Here is a 24,054-nt window from a genome sequence, read left to right as displayed (position 1 = left end):
TCCTGTCCTATCAGTTTATGGAAAATAGATGGGGAAACAATGGAAACAGTGACAGGCTTTATTTTGGGGGGCTCCAAAACAACTGCAGCCATAAAATTCAAAGACACTTGCTCCTTGGAAGAAAAGCTATGACAAACCTAGACAGCATGTTAAAAACAGAGACATTACTTTGCCAACAAAAGTCCATCTAGTCAAAGCTATGTTTTTTCCAATAGTCATGTATGGATGTGAGAGTTGGACCATAAAGAAAGATGAGCACCAAAGAATCGATGCCTTTGAACTGTGGTGTTGGAGAAGACTCTTGAAAGTCCCTTGGACTGCACAGAGATCCAACCAGTCCATCCTAAAGGAGATCAGTCCTGGGTGTTCATTGGAAGGACTGATTTTGAAGCTGAAACTCCAATACTTTGGCCACCTGATGCAAAGAGCTGACTCATTTGAAAAGACCCTGATGCTGGGAAAGATTGAGGGCAGGAGGAGAAGGCGATGACAGAGGATGAGATGGCTGGATGGCATCACCGACTCAATGAACATGCATTTGGGTGGACTCCAAGAGTTGGTGATGGACAGGGAGGCCTGGTGTGCTGTGGTTCATGTGGTCACAAAGAGTCGGACACGACTGAGTGACTGAACTGAAATGAATTGAGAATGTGTAATCCGTAATTATTTGAACCAATCTCTTGTATATAGGCCTATATATTGTTTGCAATTTTTCAGTATTATAAACAATGCTGAAATGGAAAAAAAAAAAAAAAAGAAATCTGAGTGCCAAAGAATTGATGCTTTTGAACCATGGTTTTGGAGAAGACTCTTGAGAGTCTCCTGGACAGCTAGGAGATCCAACTAGTCAATCCTAAAAGAAATCATTACTGAACATTCGTTAAAAGAACTGATGCTGAAGTTGAAACTCCAATACTTTGGCCACTTGATGGGAAGAACTGACTCATTGGAAAAGACCCGGATGCTGGGAATGATTGAAGGCGGGAAGAGAAGGGACGACAGAAGATGACATGATTGGATGGCATCACCAATTCAATGGACATGAGTTTGAGTAAACTCGAGAGTTGGTTATGGACAGGGAAGCCTAGTGTGCTCCAATCCATGGGGTCGCAAAGAGTCAGACGTGACTGAACAACTGAACACTGTTTTTCTGGAATACTGGCTGGGAGGGGGACGTTGAAAGTTATTAGTCATTGCCCATTCAGTTTCAGATAAGCAAGATTAATTAATTCAAGATCTGCTGTATAGCATTGTATCTACAGGCAATGATAATATATTGTACACTAAAAAATGTAATAGGGCTTCCCTGGTGGCTCAGCTGGTAAAGAATCTGCCTGCAATGCAGGAGACCTGGGTTTGATCCTTGGGTCGGGAAGATCCCCTGGAAAAGGAATGGCAACCCACTCCAGTATTCTTGCCTGGAGAATCCTTTGGACAGAGGATTCTGATGGGTTACAGTCCATAGCAGTCGCTAAGAGTTGAACACAACTTAGTGACTAACACACAGACAAATATTTTAAGAGGATAGATCTTATTTTAAGGTTTATCAAAATAAAATAAAAATTCAAAAAGACATGCTATCTTAGCATGATGACAAAGAAAGATTGAAAGTAAATGAAATATAAATATGTACTACACAGAAGATCTAAGAAAGCTAAGGTAGTTATTTTGGTATTAGAAAAATAATAGTTATGTTGGATATTTTGAAATCACTTTATTGGAAAATTGAAAATATCCTCAACATCTTTATTCATTATGTAATTGCAAATTAAAAATCACAATGAGATTTCACTATATATCCACCAAAATGGCTGAAACTGACCAGCTGACAACATTAAATTTTGGCAAGGATATGGAACCACTAAAACCCCTACACATAGCGAGAGTGTAATATGGTACAAATACTTTGAAAAGTGGTTTTTCAGTTTTTCATAAAGCTAGATATATACCTATCCTACTACCCAACACTTCTGCTTTTAGAAATTACCCAAGGAAAATGAAAAAAATATGAGTACGTGGTAACTTGAACACAAATGTTTATAGCAGCTTCTTTCATAATAATAAAGAACTGAAAAGAAGCCAGATGTTCATCAACAGTTGAATGTATAAATCAACAGCAGTTTATTAATATAGCTATAAAACATTTGGTGACAAAAGGAATGAACATAGATACACACATCAAATATGAGTGCTTCTCAAAAGAGGCTTCACTGAAAGTGCTTACATGTATGATTCTATAATTTAAGTTCCAAAACAAGCAAAATCAACATGTGGTGAAAAGCATAAGAACAATGGTTGCCCCTAGGGCATGAGAATGAGGCTAATTGTGACGAGACCTGAAGAACCTTTTCATATGATCCAGTCGTCCAACTCCTGGGTATATACCTTAGAGAAATGAAACTTATATGTTCATATAAAAACTTATCCATGAATGCTCATATCTGCTTTGTTCAAAATTGCCAAAAACCTAGAAACAACCAAAATGTCCTCCAATAGGCAGAGGGTTAAACAAACTGTGGTACGTCCACACAATGGAATGCTACTCAACAATAGAACATAACTATTGAAACACACAACAATCTTGATGAACCTCAAAAGCAGTATGTTTAGTGATAGCAGCCAGCCTCAAAAGCTGATAGACTTAATGAATCTACTTACAAGACATATGGGAAAGTTAGTTTTTTAAAAGATGGAGACCAGAGGAGCAGTTGTCAAGGATTAGATTTGAAGAAAGAGTTTGACAGCTATTGAGAGTTTAAAATACTCTATAATATCACATTCTTTTTGTATGGCTAAGGGGCCTTCAGGGACCTTGAGTGGACACAAATTTATCCTCAAGGGCATGCCCTGGATGACAGCCAGCAGGGTCATAAGAAATTGCAACTGAGATAACTTCCCCAAAGGCCCTGGCAATTTAACAGTCTCTTCTGCCTCCCAGCTCCTTTCTCTTGTGGGTCTGTTAGATAGAACTCCCACAGAGCTTACTAAAACTCTGCTGGTTTATTTATTTATTTTATTTGGTTTTGAATTGACCAATTTGGCCTTATCCAGGGAACCCCAGAAACACTTAACCTATGGGCCCTAATAAAAGCTGTAAGTCCCAGTCCCTGCTGCCTTCTCTGCCTGTTCCCTGCCCTGAACTCCTGTGTGGCCCTCCAGGCATGCTTTGTACCTCCTCCAGGACTTATGAGTCATAACTTCTCCATTTCACTTTCCCTTGTGGTATTTGTTGAATTTCTGCTCCCCATCCAACTCTCCACCCAGGGGTCTATTTAACCAACATTCTTTTAACAAAAATCAAGCACTTAAACAGGGACTGCTGTACCAGACCAGGGACTTGCTGGATTGGTAGAGCTGTTCCATGTCCTGACTGTGGTGGTGAATGCACACATGTATAAATGTGCTAAATTCATAGAACTGGGCTCCAAAAGAGGTTGATTTTATTGCATAATTTAAGAAAACCAAAAACAAAAAAGAAATATCATGGTACCATGGACTGCATACAGAACTAACCCTACTACTTACTAAGTTTTTATTTTAGCACAAGTGTACTTTTATATGGGCTTCCCTGGTGGCTCACTGGTAAAGAATCCACCCACCAGTGCAAGAGAAGCAAATTCGATCCCTGGGTCCGAAAGATCCCTTGGAGAAGGAAATGGCAACCCACTCCAGTATACCAGCCTGGGAAATTTCATGGACAGAGGAGCCTGGCAGGCTATAGTCCACGGAGTCGCTAAAGAGTCAGACATGACTGACTAAGTGAGTAAGCAACGTGTTTTTATATATTTTAAAAAGATCTTTTCTGTTCTATATTATGTATATCATATATATGTAATTTCCTCTAATTCTTCTAACCATTATTCTGAAATGGTGGGCAGGTATTATGTTCTCATTATTTAAAATGAAATTAAAGGTCAGTAAAAGCCTAGTTCCTTATCAGGGAAGCAGCAGTCAGCATAAAGCTTCTTACTAATCAAATCCAAATTACCTAAGGCATAAAGAAATAGCATTAATTTTATTTATTTATTTTTAATTTTTTATTTTTTTTATTTTTAGTTTTTTATTTTTTACATTTTAAAATCTTTAATTCTTACATGCATTCCCAAACATGAACCCCCCTCCCACCTCCCTCCCCATAACATCTTTCTGGGTCATCCCCATGCACCAGCCCCAAGCATGCTGCATCCTGCGTCAGACATAGACTGGCAATTCAATTCTTACATGATAGTATACATGTTAGAATGCCATTCTCCCAAATCATCCCACCCTCTCCCTCTCCCTCTGAGTCCAAAAGTCCGTTATACACATCTGTGTCTCTTTCCCTGTCTTGCATACAGGGTCGTCATTGCCATCTTCCTAAATTCCATATATATGTGTTAGTATACTGTATTGGTGTTTTTCTTTCTGGCTTACTTCACTCTGTATAATCGGCTCCAGTTTCATCCATCTCATCAGAACTGATTCAAATGAATTCTTTTTAACCGCTGAGTAATACTCCATTGTGTATATGTACCACAGCTTTCTTATCCATTCATCTGCTGATGGACATCTAGGTTGTTTCCATGTCCTGGCTATTATAAACAGTGCTGCGATGAACATTGGGGTACATGTGTCTCTTTCAATTCTGGTTTCCTCGGTGTGTATGCCCAGAAGTGGGATTGCTGGGTCATAAGGTAGTTCTATTTGCAATTTTTTAAGGAATCTCCACACTGTTCTCCATAGTGGCTGTACTAGTTTGCATTCCCACCAACAGTGTAGGAGGGTTCCCTTTTCTCCACACCCTCTCCAGCATTTATTGCTTGCAGATTTTTGGATCGCAGCCATTCTGACTGGTGTGAAGTGGTACCTCATTGTGGTTTTGATTTGCATTTCTCTAATAATGAGTGATGTTGAGCATCTTTTCATGTGTTTGTTAGCCATCCGTGTGTCTTCTTTGGAGAAATGTCTATTTAGTTCTTTGGCCCATTTTTTGATAGGGTCGTTTATTTTTCTGGAGTTGAGCTGCAGAAGTTGCTTGTATATTTTTGAGATTAGTTGTTTGTCAGTTGCTTCATTAGCTATTATTTTCTCCCATTCAGAAGGCTGTCTTTTCACCTTGCTTATATTTTCCTTTGTTGTGCAGAAGCTTTTAATTTTAATTAGATCCCATTTATTTATTTTTGCTTTTATTTCCAGCATTCTGGGAGGTGGATCATAGAGGATCCTGCTGTGATTTATGTCTGAGAGTGTTTTGCCTATGTTCTCCTCTAGGAGTTTTATAGTTTCTGATCTTACATTTAGATCTTTAATCCATTTTGAGTTTATTTTTGTGTGCGGTGTTAGAAAGTGATCTAGTTTCATTCTTTTACAAGTGGTTGACCAGTTTTCCCAGCACCACTTGTTAAAGAGATTGTCTTTACTCCATTGTATATTCTTGCCTCCTTTGTCAAAGATAAGGTGTCCATATGTGTGTGGATTTATCTCTGGGCTTTCTATTTTGTTCCATTGATCTATATGTCTGTCTTTGTGCCAGTACCATACTGTCTTGATGACTGTGGCTTTGTAGTAGAGCCTGAAGTCAGGCAAGTTGATTCCTCCAGTTCCATTCTTCTTTCTCAAGATTGCTTTGGCTATTCGAGGTTTTTTGTATTTCCATACAAATCTTGAAATTATTTGTTCTAGTTCTGTGAAAAATGTGGCTGGTAGCTTGATAGGGATTGCATTGAATTTGTAAATTGCTTTGGGTAGTATAGTCATTTTCACTATATTGATTCTTCCAATCCATGAACATGGTATATTTCTCCATCTATTAGTGTCCTCTTTGATTTCTTTCATCAGTGTTTTATAGTTTTCTATATATAGGTCTTTAGTTTCTTTAGGTAGATATATTCCTAAGTATTTTATTCTTTTTGTTGCAATGGTGAATGGAATTGTTTCCTTAATTTCTTTTTCTACTTTCTCATTATTCGTGTATAGGAATGCAAGGGATTTCTGTGTGTTGATTTTATATCCTGCAACTTTACTATATTCATTGATGAGCTCTAGTAATTTTCTGGTGGAGTCTTTAGGGTTTTCCATGTAGAGGATCATGTCATCTGCAAACAGTGAGAGTTTTACTTCTTCTTTTCCAATTTGGATTCCTTTTATTTCTTTTTCTGCTCTGATTAAGAAATAGCATTAATTTTAAAACGTGGGTCTCAGACGTGATGACTATTCCAGCTTTCTAGGCTAAAGCTCCATTTCCATGGTGATATGCAAATTAAGTGGCCGGAGGTGGAGCCTGGTCCCGCGAAAGTCATATATGCAAAATTAGGGTGGTGGCACAGGCCCTGGCCACAGCCTGCCATTACTAGGTGACAGCTTGCTCCCACAGGTTGCAAGCAGGGCATCTCCTGGCATCTCTAAAGGCACAAGACCAAAAAGTCAACTGGTGACCCCAAGTGACCCTGATTCCGAGTTTGCATACAGGCGGGTTATGTCCCACCCCAGTCTCCATCCCACGCAGTCTTGTGGTCTAGGCCCCTGCCCCCATGGGCATCTAGGCCCTACTTCCATGGGAACCCCTGTCAAGCACGCTGTCCACCATCCTTGCATCCCATGCCACTGGGCGGTCAGTCACCTTGGCACCTTCACTCGACCATGATGCCACCCTCTCGGTCTTGAGCATCACCTCCAGGACCCTGGTGCCTCTGGGGACTTGGCCTGGCTCCTACTTGCTCAGAGCCAAAGGGGGAGCCTTCCTTTCCCCGGCCTTCACCCCAGACCCCACTCCACCGCACCCCCACTGCAGCTAGCCTCTCCCACCAAGGCCACTGCATGTGCTATCACTGTGGGTGACTGCTCCTCTCTGCCTGCCATCCCCGACTCCACCCCTACCCACAACACTCCCACTCTGCTCCAGTCAGACCCCCGACCCCCACCTCTCCAAAGAGGGGTGTCCCACCACCACCTCCCAGGCCAAGTGACTGAAGCACACACAGGGATGTCTTGAAACACTTTGATTGATTCGACAAGACTGGCCCTGAGGCACTGGGCTGTGCAGTCGGTCAGTGAGCAGACCTGCCGCCCGACAGCCGGGGTGAGGCCCGTCTGGGGGTCAGGCACACGGGACCCAGGACTTGGGACCCACGACACAGGGTTGAGCAGCTAGTGCCGGGCTGGGGCCACCAAAGAGATGGGTGTCATCCCAAAAGAGCCACTGAGCAGAGGGAGATGGGTGTCATCCCAAAAGAGCCACTGAGCAGAGCGTTGTGGTGGACCGCCATGCCCACCAGCTCTAGGGTGATGCGCCTCTGACCGCTGTTCTGGGCCTCGTTGCCTGCCAGCTCCAGGACCTTGGTAGTCAGGTGCTACATGATGGCTGCTAGGAAGATGGGTGTGGACGAGCTCAGGCGCTGGGCGTAATGGCCCTCCCCGCAGAAGGCGCTCCATGTGGCTCATGGAGGACAGCTCGGCATGGGCAGTTCGGGAGCAGCGACCAGACGACCTTCGATGGCCCCTTTCCCTGGGCATGCTGACCATTGAGCCCACTTTCCCCGAGGCCATGCTTTGCGGTGCAGTGGGATGAGGTGTGGTGGGATGATACGTAGTGAGATGAGATGCGGTGGGATGAGAGGCGGTGAGATGAGTCAGCTGGTCCCAACCTCTCAAGACAGCTGGTACTCTCAGACCTCTACTCCGTATCCTAGCAACCACAAGCCAGCCCCTCATTGGTCAGGGCGCACACTCTGTGACAGGCAGATCCCCTGAGATCACTGCTTTCCCATGCCTCCCCACCCCACCCCCACCCCCACAGGCCTGGGCCTGCAAAGAAATGGCACTGGCAGGATCCTGCTCACCCTGCCTATTGGACCCTCTCTTTGTTGGAACTCTCCCTTTCCACGGGAGGAGACCTTTGTACAGAGAAGGGAGCAGACCACCCAGTGGCACCAAGTATACACTGGCGGTGCTGGGCCACCATCCCCACTGTGTCTAGTTCCAGAACGTTGGTACCACCACAAAGAGAAACCCCTGTACTGACCAGGCAGTCAATCCCCACTGCCCCCTCCTGAAGTTTCCCCCACCCCACTCTACCCCCATAGTCCTCAGGCAACCAACCACTCATCAGCTTCCTATCCACAGGCCTTTGTCTGTTCTGGAAATTTCCTAGAGATGGAAGCATACAATTAATAGGTGCCCTTCTGTGTCTTGCTGCTGTCACTTAGCATAGGGTCTGTGCCCGTGATAGCATGAATCATCACTTCTTTCCTTTTCCTGGCTGAATAGTATTCCACTGTATGGCTAGATCACACATGTTTTCTATCTGCTCAGCAGTGGATGAGTGACTTCTCCCTTGTGCCTACTGTGGTGGACATTCCTCTGTGGGGTTCTGTGTGAACACCTGTTTTCAACTCTTTGGGATTTATATCCATGAGTAGATTTACAGGTTTACTTCTAGACTCTTAATTCTATTCCAATGATATAAATGAAAACATGAGAAATATTCATTACCTTGAGTTATACAAAAAATTCTTAGATATGATGTTCCAATTTAAAAAAAGACTTTAAATTGAATTTTATCAAAATTTAAAATTTAGCTCTGTGAGAAATACTGTTCAGAGTTTGGAAAGACAAGCAACAGATAGAAAACATATTTTGAGGTCAATGTAACTGATAAAGTACACTTAGGATGTAGATATCTTAAAACTTATGATAAATAAACAACCCAATTTAAAAAGTCCAATTGTCCCAGCAGGTTACTTTGTAGATAGCAACAAAATGGTTCTGAAGTTTATATGGACCCAGAATAGCCAACACAATGGGATTCCCAGGTGGCACTAGTGGTAAAGAAGCTGCCTGACAATGCAGAAGATGTAAAGAGACACAGGTTCGATCTATGGGTCAAGCAGATCCCCTGGAGGAGGGCACAGCAACCCACTCCAATATTCTTGCCTGGAGAATCCCATGAACTGAGGAGTCTGGCAGGATTACAGTTCTCTGGATTACAGTGACTCTTTGTGACCCAGGCACAACTGAAGTGCCTTAGCAGCAGCCAACAAAATATTGAAGGAAAGGGAGAAAGTTGGAGAACTGACATTATCCTATTGAAGACATAACATGAAGCTACAGTAATCAAAATAGTGTGGTATTTGTGAAAAAAATAAACAAATAGATAAACGGAATAGAACAGAGTGCCCCAAAATGGACCTACATAAATATAATTGACTAATCTTTGGATAAGGAGCAAAGAAAAGACAGTGGAACATAAATACTCTTTTAAACAAATGATACTGAAACAACTGAACATCTACATGCAGAATAAATAAATAAATAAAGACAGACATAGACGTTACACCCAAAGGATGAACACCAAAGTGTAGATACTTTTTATATTTTGGATAACAATCTTTTATGAGATGTGTCCTTTTCAAATATTTTTCTCCCAGTCTGTGGCTTGTATTATTCTCTTGACAGGGTCTTTTGCAAAGAAGTTTTAAATTTTAATGGCATCAAGCATATCACTTATTTCTTTCACAGGTCATCTTTCACGCTTTATCTAAAAAGTCATCACCATACCCATGGTCCTCTGGGTTTTCTTCTATGTTATCTTCTAGGGGTTTTAGAGTTTTGCAGTTATGTCTGTGATCCATTTTGAGAATGGGCTCCCAAAAATAGTTGTTGCCAGTGTCTGTGTCCCTAGGAGAGGTCCCCGTTGCCTCCTACCTCTTTGGAAGTGTCTCCAAGATCAGCAAGTGGCTCTCTCCCAGGCATCATTCAAATTATTGCCTCTGGCTTTGGTCTCAGAGTGTATGAGATCTTGTGTTCACCCTTTAAGTGTGGAGTTTTTCTACAGATCTCTGGCTCTCTAAAAAGTAAGCCCCACTGACTCCAAATGCTTTAGGATCTTGTCCTTCTGACACAAGACTCTTAGACTGAGGAACATGATGTGGGACTCACTCCTACTCTGTCCTTGGGGAGAACCTATGCAATAGTAATTATCCTCCCACAATAATATGGGTCTTGACTATATCACGTCTTCACTTCCTTCTACCTGTGTCACTGTGGTTCTTTCCTTCAGATCTTTTCTGCTAGTGTTCAAGTTATTCTTATCAACAATTGCTCTGTAAATAGTAGTAATTTTGGTATGTCAATGGGAGAGGTGAGCTCAGAGCCTTCCCATTCCACCATCTTGGCCACTCCCCTATGGGAAAAAAAAATCCTGTGATTTTGGAGCACAAGAAAATAAAGTCTGTCACTGTTTCCATTTTTCTGCCATCTATTTGCCATGAAATGATGGGACTGAGTGCCATGATCTTAGTTTTCTAAATGTTGAGTTTTAAGCCAGCTTTTTCACTCTCTTCTTTCACCCTCATCAACAAGCTCTTTAGTTTCTCTTCACTTTCTGCCATAAAGGTGGTATTATCTGCATATCTGAGGTTGTTGATATTTCTCCCAGAAATCTTGGTTCCAGTTTGTGCTTCATCCAGCCTGGCATTTCACATGATGTACTCTGCCTATAAGTTAAATAAGCAGGGTGAAAATATACAGCCTTGACATACTCTTTTCCCAACTTTGAACCAATCCTTTGTTCCATGTCCAGTTCTAAATAGTGCTTCTTGACCTGCATACAGATTTATACCTCTTAAGAGGCAGGTTAAGTTGGTCTGGTATTTCCATCTCTTTCAGAATTTTCCACAGTTTGTGGTGATCCACACAGTCAAAGGCTTTGGCATAGTCAATAAAGCAGAAATAGATGTTTTTCTGGAACTCTCTTCCTTTTTCAATAATCCAGCAGATGCTGGCAATTTGGTCTCTGGTTCCTCTGCCTTTTCTAAAACCAGCTTGAATATCTGGAAGTTCACAGTTCACGTATTGATGAAGCCTGGCTTGGAGAACTTTGAGTATTACTTTACTAGAGTGTGAGATGAGTACAATTGTGCTGTAGTTTGAGCATTCTTTGGCATTGCCTTTCTTTGGGATTGGAATGAAAGTTGACCTTTTCCTGTCCTGTGGCCACTGCTGAGTTTTGCAAATTTGTTGGCATATTGAGTGCAGCACTTTCACAGCATCGTCTTTCAGGATTTGAAATGGTTCAACTGGAATTCCATCACCTCCACTAGCTTCCTTCGGAGTGATGCTTCCTAAGGCCCACTTGACTTCACATTCCCTGATGTCTGGCTCTAGATGAGTGGTCACACCATCGTGATTATCTGGGTCGTGAAGCTCTTTTTTTGTACAGTTCTTCTGTGTATTCTTGCCACCTCTTCTTAATATCTTCTGCTTCTGTTAGGTCCACACCATTTCTGTACTTTATTTGTTCCCTTTGTATCTCTAATTTTCTTGAAGAGATCTCTAGTCTTTCCCATTCTGTTGTTTTCCTCTATTTCTTTGCATTGATCACTAAGGAAGGTTTTCTTATCTCTCCTTGCTATTCTTTGGAACTCTGCATTCAAATGGGTATATCTTTCCTTTTCTCCTTTGCTTTTCACTTCTCTTCTTTTCACAGATATTTATAAGGCCTCCTCAGACAGCCATTTTGATTTTTTGCATTTCTTTTTCTTGGGGAGGTTCTTGATCCCTGTCTACTGTACAATGTCATGAACCTCCATCCATAGTTCATCAGGCACTCTGTCTATCACATCTAGTCCCTTGAATCTATTTCTCACTTCCACTGTATAGTCGTGAGGGATTTGATTTAGGTCATATCTGAATGGTTTACTGGTTTCCCCTACTTTCTTCAATTTAAGTCTGGTTTTGGCAATAAGGAGTTCATGATCTGAGACACAGTCAGCTCCCGGTCTTGTTTTTGCTAACTGTATAGAGCTTCTACATCTTTGGCTGCAAAGACTATAATCAATTTTGATTTTGGTATTGACCATCTGGTGATGTCCATGTGTAGAGTCTTCTCTTGTGTTGTTGGAAGAGGGTGTTTGCTATGACCAATGCATTCTCTTGGTAAAACTCTGTTAGCCTTTGCTCTGCTTCATTTTGTACTCCAAGGCCAAACTTGCCTGTTACTCCAGGTATCTCTTGACTTCTCACTTTTGCATTCCAGTTCCCTATGATGAAAAGGACATCTTTTTTGGTGTTAGTTCTAAAAGGTTAGTCCAGGTCATCACTGAACAGCTCAACTTCAGCTTCTTTGGCATTAGTGGTTGGGGCATAGATTTGGATTACTGTGATATTGAATAGTTTGCCTTGGAAACAAATAGAGATCATTCTGTCATTTGTTAGATTGCACCCAATCTCAATTAATTAATATTAGTCATTAATTAATTAGTAATTAGGAAAATGGAAGTCAAAATCACGATGAGATAACACCACTGCCACATCCACTGTAATGACTATAATTTTTTAATTTAAATTTATTTATTTTAATTGGAGGCTAATTACAGTATTGGTTTTGCCATACATCAACATGAACCTGCCATGGGTGTACATGTGTTCCCAACAAGAGTTCAATCCAGTAAGAAGACATAACAATTGTAATTATTTATGCACCCAACATAGGAGCACCTCCATGATAAGGCAATTTCTATCAGCCATAAAGGGGAAAAGCAATCTTAACACAATAGTAGTAGGAGAGTTTAACACCCCACTTACACCAGTAGATCATCCAGACAGAAAATCAATAAGAAAACACAAGCCAAATTTGCCTGTTACTCCAGGTGTTTCTTGACTTCCTACTTTTGCATTCCAGTCCCCTATAATGAAACAACATGGAACAACAGACTGGTTCCAAATAGGAAAAGGAGTACATCAAGGCTGTATATTGTCACCCTGCATATTTAACTTATATGCAGAGTACATCCTTTTCTTATTTGGAACCAGTCTGTTGTTCCATGTCATGGGGCTCTTGCCTTGAGAACCCCATGAACAGTATGAAAAGGCAAAATGATAAGATACTGAAAGAGGAACTCCCCAGGTCAGTAGGTGCCCAATATGCTACTGGAGATCAGTGGAGAAATAACTCCAGAAAGAATAAAGGAATGGACCCAAAGCAAAAACAATACCCAGTTGTATATGTGACTGGTGATAGAAGCAAGGTCTGATGCTGCAAAGAGCAATATTGCATAGGAACCTGGAATGTCAGGTCCATGAATCAAGGCAAATTGGAAGTGGTCAAAGAAGAGATGGCAAGAGTGAACATTGACGTTCTAGGAATCAGCAAACTAAAATGGACTGGAATGGGTGAATTTAACTCAGATGACCATTATATCTACTACTGCGGGCAGGAATCCCTCAGAAGAAATGGAGTAGCCATCATGGTCAACAAAAGAGTCCAAAATGCAGTACTTGGATGCAGTCTCAAAAACGACAGAATGATCTCTGTTTCCAAGGCAAACCATTCAATATCACAGTAATCTAAGCCTATGCCCCAACCAGTAACGCTGAAGAAGCTGAAGTTGAACACTTCTATTAAGACCTACAAGACCTTTTCAAACTAACACTTCAAGCAACTATATGCCAATGAAATGGACAACCTGGAAGAAATGGATAGATTCTTTAAAAGGTACAAGCTTCTAAGAATGAAACAGGATGAAATAGAAAATAGCAACAGACCAATCACAAGTAATGAAACAGTGATTAAAACTCTTCCAACAAACAAAAGTCCAGAACCAGGTGGCTTCACAGGCAAATTCTGTCAAAAATTTAGAGAACAGCTAACACCTATCCTTCTCAAGCTCTTCCAAAAAACTGCAGCATAAGAAACAGTCCTAAGCTCACTCTATGAGGCCACCATCACCTGATACCAAAACCAGACAAAGATATCACAAAAAAAGGAAATTACAGGCCAATATCACTGATGAACATGCACACAAAATTCCTCAACAAAATACTAGCAAACAGAATCCAACAACACATTAAAAGGATCATACACTCTGATCAAGTGGAATTTATCCCAGGGATGCAAGGATCCTTCAATATATGCAAATCAATCAATGTGATTTACCATATTAAAGAAGAATAAAAACCATATGATCACCTCAATAGATGCAGAGAAAGTTTTTGACAAAATTAAAAACCCATTTATGATTAAAAAAAAAAAAAAACTCTCCAGAAAGTGGGCATAGAGGAAACCTACCTCAACATAACAAAGGCCATATATGAAAAATCCATAGCAAATATCATTCTCAGTGGTGGAAAACAAATGATTCCCCTTAAGATTAGGAACAAGACAAGGATGTCCATTCTCACCACTATTATTCAGCATAGTTTTAGAAGTTCTAGCCAGGGCAATCAGAGAAGAAAAAGAAATAAAAGGAATGCAAATTACAAAAGAAGAAGTAAAATTGTCAGTGGTTGCAGATGATATGATACCATACATAGATAATACTAAAGATGCTACCAGAAAACTACTAAAGCTAATCAGTGAATCTAGTAAAGTTGCAAAATTAATACACAGAAATCCTATACAATGAATCCTAACAATGAAATGTCAGAAAGAGAAACTCAATAAACAACCCCATTTACCATCACAACAAAAATAATAAGATACCCAGAAATAAACCTACCTAAGGAGACAAAAGACCCGTACTCAAAAAACAATAAGATGCTAATGAAAGAAATCAAAGACAACACAAACAGATGGAGAAATATACCATCTTCTTGGATTGGAAGAATCAATATTGTGAAAATGACTGTACTATCCAAAGCAATCTACAGATTCAATGCACTCCCTATCCAAGTACATTTTTCACAGAATTAGTATGAAAACTTTACAGTTTGTATGGAAACACAAAATACTCCAAATAGCCAAAGCAATCTTGGGAAAGAAAAACAGAGCTAGAAGAAGCAGGCTCCCTAAACTATATGACAAAGCTACAGTAATCTAGAGAGTATGGTACTGGCACGAAAACAAAAATATAATCAGAACAGGATCAGCTCAGTTCAATTGCTCAGTCGTGTCCAGCTCTTTGCGACCCCATGGACTGCAGCACGTCAGGCTTCCCTGTCCATCACCAACTCCAGAAGCTTGCTCAAACTCGTGTCCATCAAGTCAGTGATGCCATCCAACCATCTCATCCTCTGTCATCCCCTTCTCCTCCTGCCTTCAATCTGGAACAGGTTAGAAAGCCCAGCGATAAACCCACACCCCTATGGTCACCTAATTTATGACAAAGGAGACAAGAAGCAAAAGACAGCCTCTTCAGTAAGTGGTGCTGGGAAAGCTGGACATGCTACATGCAAAAGAAATAAATTAGAACACTCCCTAACACCATACACAGAAATAAATTGAAAATGGATTAAAGACCTAAATGTAAGTCCAGAAACTATAAAACTCTTAAAAGAAATATAAGCAGAACACTTTCTGATACAAATTGCAGCAAGACCCTTTTTGATCCACCTTCTAGCATAATGGAAATAAAAAACAAAATAAACAAATGAGACCTAATAAAAAGCTTTTTCACAGTAAAGAAAATTATAAACAAGATGAAAAGACTACCCTCCGAATGGAAGAAAATAATTGCAAATGAAGCAGCTGACAAAGGATTAATCTCCAAAATATACAAGCAGCTCACATGGCTCAATACCAGAAGAATAAACAACCCAATCAAGAACTGGGCAGAAGACCTAAATAGACATTTCTCCAAATAAGACATACAGATTCCTAATAAACACCTGAAAAGATGCTCAACCTTGCTCATTATTATAGAAATGCAAGTCAAAACTAGAATGTCATATCACCTCACATGAGTCAGAATGGCCATCATCAAAAGATCTACAAACAATAAAGGCCAGAGAGAGTGTGGAGAAAAGGAAACCCTGCTACACTGTTGATGTGAATGTAAATTGGTGCACTCACTACGAACAGTATGGAAGTTTTTAAAAAACTAAAAATAGAACTGCCATTTGATCCAGCAATCTCAGCCCTGGTCATATATCTATCTGGAGAAGTCCATAATTTGAAAAGGGACATGCACTTCAATGCTCACTACAGCACAATTTACAATAGCCTTGACATGGAAGCAGCCTAAACATCCATTGACAGTGGAATGGATAAAAAAGATGTGGTACATATACACAATGGAATACTATGCAGCAATAAAAAAACAAAATAATGCCATTTGCAGCAACATGGATGAACCTAGAAATTATCATACTAAGTAAGTCAGACAGAGAAAGACACATATCATATGGTATCACTTACTTGTGGAATCTAAAAATAATGGGTACAGATGAACTTATTTGCAGAACAAAAATAGAGTCACAGATATAGAAAACAAGATAATAGTTACTGGGGGATAAGGGAGGGAGAGGGATAAGTTGGGAGATTGGGATTGACATATACACACTACTATGTATAAAATAGACAACAAATAAGCACCTACTGCATAGCACATGGATCTCTACTCAATACTCTGTAATGGCTAATATGGTAAAATAATCTAAAAAAGAGTGGATATATGTACATGTATAAACATTTCCCTTTGCTGTACATTTGAAACTAACACATTGTAAATCAATTGTACTCCAATAAAAATTTAAAAAATAAAAATAAAAACAGGAAATAAGTATTTTGGAAAAATTAAAATTGTCATATGCTGCTGGCAGGAATGTAAAATGGTGCAGCCACTGTGAAAAAGTTTTGCAGTTACTCAAAGAATTCAACATATAGTTACCACATGACCAGCAATTCTACTGCTAGGTATCTACCGAAGAGAATTGAAAACATATGTGCACCCAAAATCATTTGCATAAATGTCCATACCTGCCTTATTCACAATAGCAAAAAGGTGGAGATAACCCAAATGTTCATAAACATAAGGTGATATATACATGTTATCTACCATTATTTGGCCATCAGAAGTAATGAAGTATGGTCATACTACAATATGGATGAACCTTAAAAATGTCATGCTAAGTAAAAGAAGCAAGTCAGAAAAGACCACATACGTGTGATTCCATTTATATGAAATGTCCAAGGTAGGTAAATCCATAGAGACAAGAAGTAGACTAGTGATTGCTAAGAGGGTTGGGGTGGTAATGGGGACTAAGTGCACATGGGCAAGAGAGAGATGCTATTGAGGTGATAGAAATAGCTAACGTTGGATGCAGTGATGGTTGCACCACTTGATAAATTTACTAAAAATCCTTGAAGGTACAAGTAAAAGGAGTCAAATTTATGGTGTGTAAATTATATCTCAATACAAAATTTTAAAAACACTTTGGGAAGGAGAGAAAAACAGAAAGTTCGTGTGTTTGATTATTCATTAGGGGTCATACACGCCTCATTGAGCTGCTGTATGTTGTTGATGTTGCTGCTATTGCTGTGGTTATGGTAGGAGTGGAGATTTTTTCCCCTGAGGACTGAGGGTCAAGCAAAGACTTGGGTCCTTTAATACAGTTTTGTAATTAACAGAAAAAGAAAGAGTGTTGCTGGGTTGAAATTCTAAGTAACAGGGGAGGAAAGAGAAGTGAGTGGGTTTACAAAAAATATTCAGGACGCAGAAGTGGCAAGATTTTGCACTGATCAGATATTAGGAACGAGGAAGAGTGAGGATGCCTTGGACTTAGCATGCTTCAAGTTGAATTCCTATCGTCCGCTCAAACTTACTGTCCTTCTGTGCTGCTCATCTCAGAGTGGATCAGCGTCCTGGCCCAGAGGAGGTATTCATTGATTGTCTTCGGAGAGACAGTGTGAATGAACAGAGGAAAAATATGGCCAAAGCCTCCACGGGGTCCTGCCAAACAGCCAGTCCTACACTCACCCACGAGGTCGGCTCAGCAGATGTCTAGCAGAAGTTCCCTCTCACCCTGTTGATCACTTAGGAAATCATCATCACCCATCCTAAAGGACACTCGCATTCATACCCAGCAGCCACTCCTTGTTTAAACCCTGTGGGCATAGACTAGATTTTGCCCAAAGCCGTAAATTGTCCAGCAAATTATTTACATGTGGGCAACGGCAGGTGCATGTACAGCCCATATGAGCACAGGGGACATGTGGTGTTGTAGAGAGAGGGTCACAATGGTGCCCAGCTTGTGGATCCGTGTTCACTTTGGCTCCAAGCAGAAAGAGACTCTTCCCATCAGAAGGGATGTATTCACCCAGGGCCTGCGTCCACCCCACCCCACCTCATCCTGGCAGGCAGAAAACACAGCTGCCAGAAACACTGCAGAGAATGAGTGATCAGTTAGGATATTTTACTGCTGTTTCCAGGGTTGACAAGCAGAGATATAGAGCTGCTTGTGGTTCCTCATAAAACCAGGAAGTGATCCCTTCTAGTCCACCATTCCCAGAAACAGAGAATGAGTCCACTATTCCCAGAAACAGAGAAACATGCAAAAGACGCCCCCAAACTCAACCTTTCCGTTGAACATTCCCCGATTATAGAAGAGAAGTGAAATTTGCAACCCAGAGGGGAAATCTGGCTGTGTCAGCAGTAGAATTGAGGTTGGAGACTTTTGATGAAGTATACTTCTTTTCAGACCAAAGGCAGTGTCATTAGATAAACATCCTTTTCAATGTTAAAACCTGAATGATTTCTGGACCTTTTCCTGGAAGAGCTTTTTGCTGCTGTCAGGTTACAGAACAGCATAAGGGGCCATTTTCTGGGCATGAAGCCCAGGATTCAAAGGGAAGCTCTAGAGAACATCTGGCCTGCTTGATATATTGAAAATGCTTGTGTATTTGTGTGTATGTGTTTCTCTATGCTGACTCATAGCATTGAAGCGTCTCTGGAAACACCCCCACCCTTCTAGCCAGCCAGTTTATACACACCCAGTTGGCTCCTCCTTGATTCAAATGTTAGGTCAAGAGGAAGAAGGAAAACAAATTCAAGAGCCGCTCTCAAGCATCTAGAATTTTCTGCACCCCTCCTCTTGAAGAGAGACTAGCCCAGTTCTGACTATTAGAAGCTGGATTTCCCTCTTAAAGCACAACCTGCATTTAAGCCTTTGGATAAAATTGGAAGAAACCAATATCTGTGAGTACTGTGGACTGTGCAGAAGGCAGAGGGCTGACAACTGCCACTAAAAACAGACAGATGGCAGGCCCAAGGCCCAGCAGTGAAGCAGACCCTGAAATTGAGCTTTTTGTGAAGGTAAGTTTCTAGCTCTAATGACAGCATATAGAATGTATTTTTTCTTGACACTGGACCTCAGCTCCTTTTTAAAAAGTCAACATTTCAGCTAGAGATAGGAAATAAATTTGCAATTATGTACCTACTCTAAGTCCTTGAAGAATGCTTGGGTGTTTGGCTGCTCTTAGATAACAATAGAAAAGCATCCCATCTGAAGAAAGCAAGAAGATATGGTGAAAAGACAACTAGACTGGTTAGTAGTCAGAACAACTAAATTGTATTCTCAGCGACTTCCTTTGTAACCATGGACCTCTTTGCTTCTCTATCTATACAATGAAGGAGCCTGACAAAATGATCCTTAATTCTTTCCAGGTCTCACAGTCTATGTTTTATTGGATAGATTTTGGAAGGCCTGAATGTGAGGAGAGGGCCAAAAATGGCCCGATAGCCTCATTCCCACCCATGATCCAAATAGAGCTTTCTAAAATTCTCCTACAATGGATGAACATCACAGCAGTGTCACATGAACACCATAGGAGGGGAAAGCCAGGAGTGTTTGTGAGCCTGTTATGTGAGCAGCAGGCATTTTGCCTTGGTTTTTTTTAAACATCTTAACTTTTAAGAAAAGCCCTTTGGAAAACCCCTAAAGCAGAAGAAAGGAACATGTGTTTCTAAATTAGCTCATCAAGAAAAAGAAACAATTTGTATGGGTTATTCCAAGTAGAAACTACATAGTTTCCTAAATCCTTGCCTATATTAACTATTTTCTGTATATTTTCATTTACTATTGGAAGTATTCAGGATGGTGATAATAATAATAACAAATTCATATTATGCTTGACCCTTTTCTAAACACTTTACATATATTATCTCCTTTAGTTTAGAAGGATAGTTTAATAAAAGTAAAGTAGTATTATATGTAGTATTGGTAGTAATATTGATCTCATGATTTCTAGATAAGTAAGCTAAGAAAATAAAGGTTAAGTAATTTGCCTCTAAAACTACATCTCCTCTTGATGGCCTACAAAGACATAAATAAGGTGTGCTTACCAAATATTAAACACCTGTTAGCCAAAGTAATACTTTTATACCCTGGTGACTCAGACAGTAAAGAATCTGTCTGCAATGCAGGAGACATAAGAGACTCACATTAGATCCCTGGGTCAGGAAGATACCTTGGAGGAGGGAATGGCAACCCACTCCAGTCTTCTTGCCTGGAGAATTCCACGGACAGAGGAGCCTGGTGGGCTAAGGTCCATGGGGTCGCAAAGTCAGACATGACTGAGGGACTAACACATCTACTTTCACTTTTTTTAACATATATACACCAAGTACGTAGTTAATCTGCCTTTTCAAAATTATGGGGGAGAGAGAGACTCTTGAATTCCTACACAGAAAAAGAATCCAAGTAAGTGTTTTCTGGACTGTGGGGCATAAGAGCCACGTCTCCTACCTCTTGTTATTGTTGTTTAGTCACTCAGTTGTGTCCAACTCTTTTCAACCCCATGGAATGTAGCCCGCCAGTCTCCTCTGTCCATGGGATTTCCCAGACTAGAGGCTAGAGTACTGGAATGGATTGCCGTTTCCTTCTCCATCTCCTACCTCTAGATTCCAGCAAATCTAAGTAAGCCTTAACTTCCTAACTGGCTTTTTATACCTACCAATTTTAAACCAGAGGTAATAAGTTTCTTCATAGGGTAACTAGTTTCTTTTGTCTAAACTTGTTTATTCAATCCAACCAAATTCCTCTAACCCGTTGCTGGCAATGATCTGTGTGTTTATCTTCATAGACTTCCTATGATTTGTGTGGTTATCTAGACAGTAGAAGTTAGGAAATCACACGTTGGAGGAGCAAATGTTAAATTAAACAATAACTTTCAGGTTAAAAACTAATAATTTACTGAGTACTTACTATATGGCAGGGCCTGTGCTAAGTGGTTTATTATTAACCCTATTTTATGGGTACAGAAACTAAAGAAAAGAATAGCTAGGTGGTTTTGCCTAAGGTTACATAGCTAATAAATGGCTGGGTTAAAATTCCAGTCCTTTTAAATAGCTATTTTGTGTGTGCATATTCAGTGGCTAAGTCATGTCCAACTCTTTGCAACCCCATGGACTATAGCCTACTGGAGTGGGTTGCCATTTCCTTCTGTAGGGGATCTTCCAGACCCAGAGATCAAACACATGTCTCTTGCATCTCATGCAATTGATTCTTTACCACTGCACTACCTGGGAAATTAAAATAGCTGTGCATAATCGTAATTATTTTCACTTGGGCACACTTTTTAGTAAAATTTCTCAGAATTTCATTAGATGAAATCCTCTAGATGTAAGCTTATCTAATGATGTTGACACAAGTCACAGATTTTCTGAAAGAACCTTGACTATCATCTTCTCTGGGTTTTTGTTTTGCTTTGCTTTATGAGTGGCACCAGTGGTAAAGAATCTGCCTGTAATGCAGGAGACATTAGAGAGGTGGGTTCAGTCCCTGGGTTGGGAAGATCCCCTGGAGAAGGGAATGGCAACCCACTCCAGTATTCTGGCCTGGAGAATCCCGTGGACAGAGGAGCCCAGCAGGCTACAGTCCACAGGGTTGCAGAGTTGGACATGACTGAGTGACTTAGCATGCACACAGGCAAGATTGATTCCAAAGATCTCTAGAAGTTCTGCAGAAGACACTATGAGGGAGAATAGGGATTGAGAGAAGTGAAAATGTTAATGACAAAGCTTAAAAAGCAACTGTATCTCATTTATACTGTGGTGTCTTTCCAAAGATTAAATAACTCTGCAATTTTCCCAGCTACCTCTAGGGAACCTATCACAATTTCCCAATAGCACTGATGGGATCCCTAAAAGAAAGTAAGTTTTTTCCTATCACAATTAAGAATTCATATCACACGCACCCCTATGTTCCATGTAGCTAGTGAAAACATTGCCTTTCAGCTCTGAATGACTTGGGCAAGATTTATATCTGGGAACTAAGAAAAGATTTTCTAAAAGAACACATTTTATTTTCTCTAGATGCAGAGGTTGTCTTATTTGTTTGCTGTTCACTGATAAATGGAGTTTTTGTATTCTCTACTCTACTGGTCTAATGGAGAAGGAAATGGCAACCCATTACAGTATTCTTGCCTAGAGAATTCCGTGAATAGAGGAGCCTGGTGGGCTGCTGTCCATGGGGTCACAGAGTCGGACACAACTGAAGTGACTTAGTAGCAGCAGCAGCAGCATCTACCAGTCTAAAATTAAGTTTTCACAGATTTGTAGATAACATTATGTGTGCTGTGCTTAGTCATTCAGTCATTTCTGACTCTTTGCAACCACATGGACTATAGCCCTCCAGGCTCTTCTGTTTATAGGGATTCTCCAGGCAAGAATACTGGAGTGGGTTACCATGCCCTCCTCTAGGAGATCTTTCCAAGCCAGAGATCAAACCCAGGTCTCCCGCATTACAGACAGATTCCTTACAATCTGAACTACCAGCAAAGCCCAAGACTACTGGGGTGGGTAGCCTAGCCCTTCTCCAGGGATCTTTCCAACCCAGGGACTGAACTGAGGTCTCCTGCATTGCAGGCAGATTCTTTACCATCTGAGCCACAAGGAAAGCCCATAACATTATAGACCTTAACATTTGGGCCAAAATCCTGAATAAAATATTTTTGTCTTTATTGATAAATGTGAGATTGAAAACGATACTATTCTCTAACCAGACTGTTTTCAAATTAGAACTATCATAAAAACGATCATAAAGACTTTGTTGTTGTTGTTCAGTTGCTCAGTCATGTCTGACTCTTTGCAACCCCATAGACTGCAGCACACCAAGCTTCCCTGTCCTTCACCATCTCCTGGAGTTTGCTCAAACTCATGTCCATTGAGTCGGTGATGCCATTCAACCATCTCATCCTCTGTCATCCCTTTTACCTCATGCTTCAACCTTTACCAGCACCAGAGTCTTTTCTAATGAGTCAGCTCTTGGCATCAGGTGGCCAAAGTTTTGGAGCTTCAGTTTCAGCATTAGTCCTTCCAATGAAAATTCAGGGTTGATTTCATTTAGGTTTGACTGGTTCAATCTCCTTACTATCCAAGTGACTCTCAAGAGCCTTCTCCAACACCATAGTTTGAAAGCATCAATTCTTTGGTACTCAGCCTTCTTTAGGGTCCAACTCTCACATCCATACATTACTACAGGAAAAACCACAGATTTGACTCTACAAACATTTGTCAGCAAAGTAATGTCTCTGTCTTTTAATATCTTGCCTAGGTTTGTCATAGCTTTTCTTCAAGGAGCAAGCATTTTAATTTCATGGCTTCAGTCACTATCTGCAGTGATTTTGGAGCCCAAGAAAATAAAATCTTTCACTGTTTCCATTGTTTCCCCATCTATTTGCCATGAAATGATGGGACTGTATGCCATGATCTTAGTTTTTGGACTGCTGAGTTTTAAGCAAGCTTTTCCCCTCTCTTCTTTCACCTTCATCAAGATGCTCTTTGCTTCCTCTTCGCTTTCTGCCAAGAGTAGTGTCATTTCTTATCTGAGGTTATTGATAATTCTCCCAGAAACATTGATTCCAGCTTGTGATTCATCCAGCCTGGCATTTCACATGATGTATTCTGTGTAGAAAAAGTGAAAAAGTTGGCTTAAAGCTCAACATTCAGAAAATGAAGATCATGGCATCCAGTCCCATCACTTCATGGGAAATAGATGGGGAAACGGTGGAAACAGTGTCAGACTTTATTTTGGGGGGGCTCCAAAATCACTGCAGATGGTGACTGCAGCCATGAAATTAAAAGACGCTCACTCCTTGGAAGAAAAGTTATGACCAACCTAGATAGCATAATCAAAAGCAGAGATATTACTTCACCAACTAAGGTCCATCTAGTGGGCTATGGTTTTTCCTGTGGTCATGTATGGATGTGAGAATTGGACTGTGAAGAAGGCAGAGTGCCGAAGAATTGATGCTTTTGAAGTGTGGTGTTGGAGAAGACTCTTGAGAGTCCCTTGGACTGCAAGGAGATCCAACCAGTCCATTCTGAAGGAGATCAGCCTTGGGATTTCTTTGGAAGGAAT

General features: G+C 40.6%; 1 protein-coding gene across 2 annotated transcripts in view; it reads left to right on the top strand.

Annotated features, from left to right (window-relative positions):
- Positions 1-24,054, top strand: part of CLIC2 (chloride intracellular channel 2) — a 100,336-nt gene that overhangs the window by 57,521 nt on the left and 18,761 nt on the right. Inside the window, exon 1 of one of the 2 annotated variants that reach the window (XM_070291953.1) lies at positions 18,392-19,007. The exons of the other annotated variant lie outside the window; for it this stretch is intronic. Coding sequence (XP_070148054.1) covers positions 18,951-19,007 — 57 coding nt within the window. The 5' untranslated portion in view covers positions 18,392-18,950. Of the gene's footprint in view, positions 1-18,391; positions 19,008-24,054 lie in introns of those variants that run through there. 2 annotated transcript variants of the gene reach the window in all.

This window comes from Ovis canadensis, chromosome X (assembly GCF_042477335.2).
Source record: "Ovis canadensis isolate MfBH-ARS-UI-01 breed Bighorn chromosome X, ARS-UI_OviCan_v2, whole genome shotgun sequence".
Taxonomy (NCBI): Eukaryota; Metazoa; Chordata; class Mammalia; order Artiodactyla; family Bovidae; genus Ovis; species Ovis canadensis.
The sequence above is the reverse complement of the archived record's forward strand: the minus strand, read 5'-3'. Positions and strand labels throughout refer to the sequence as shown.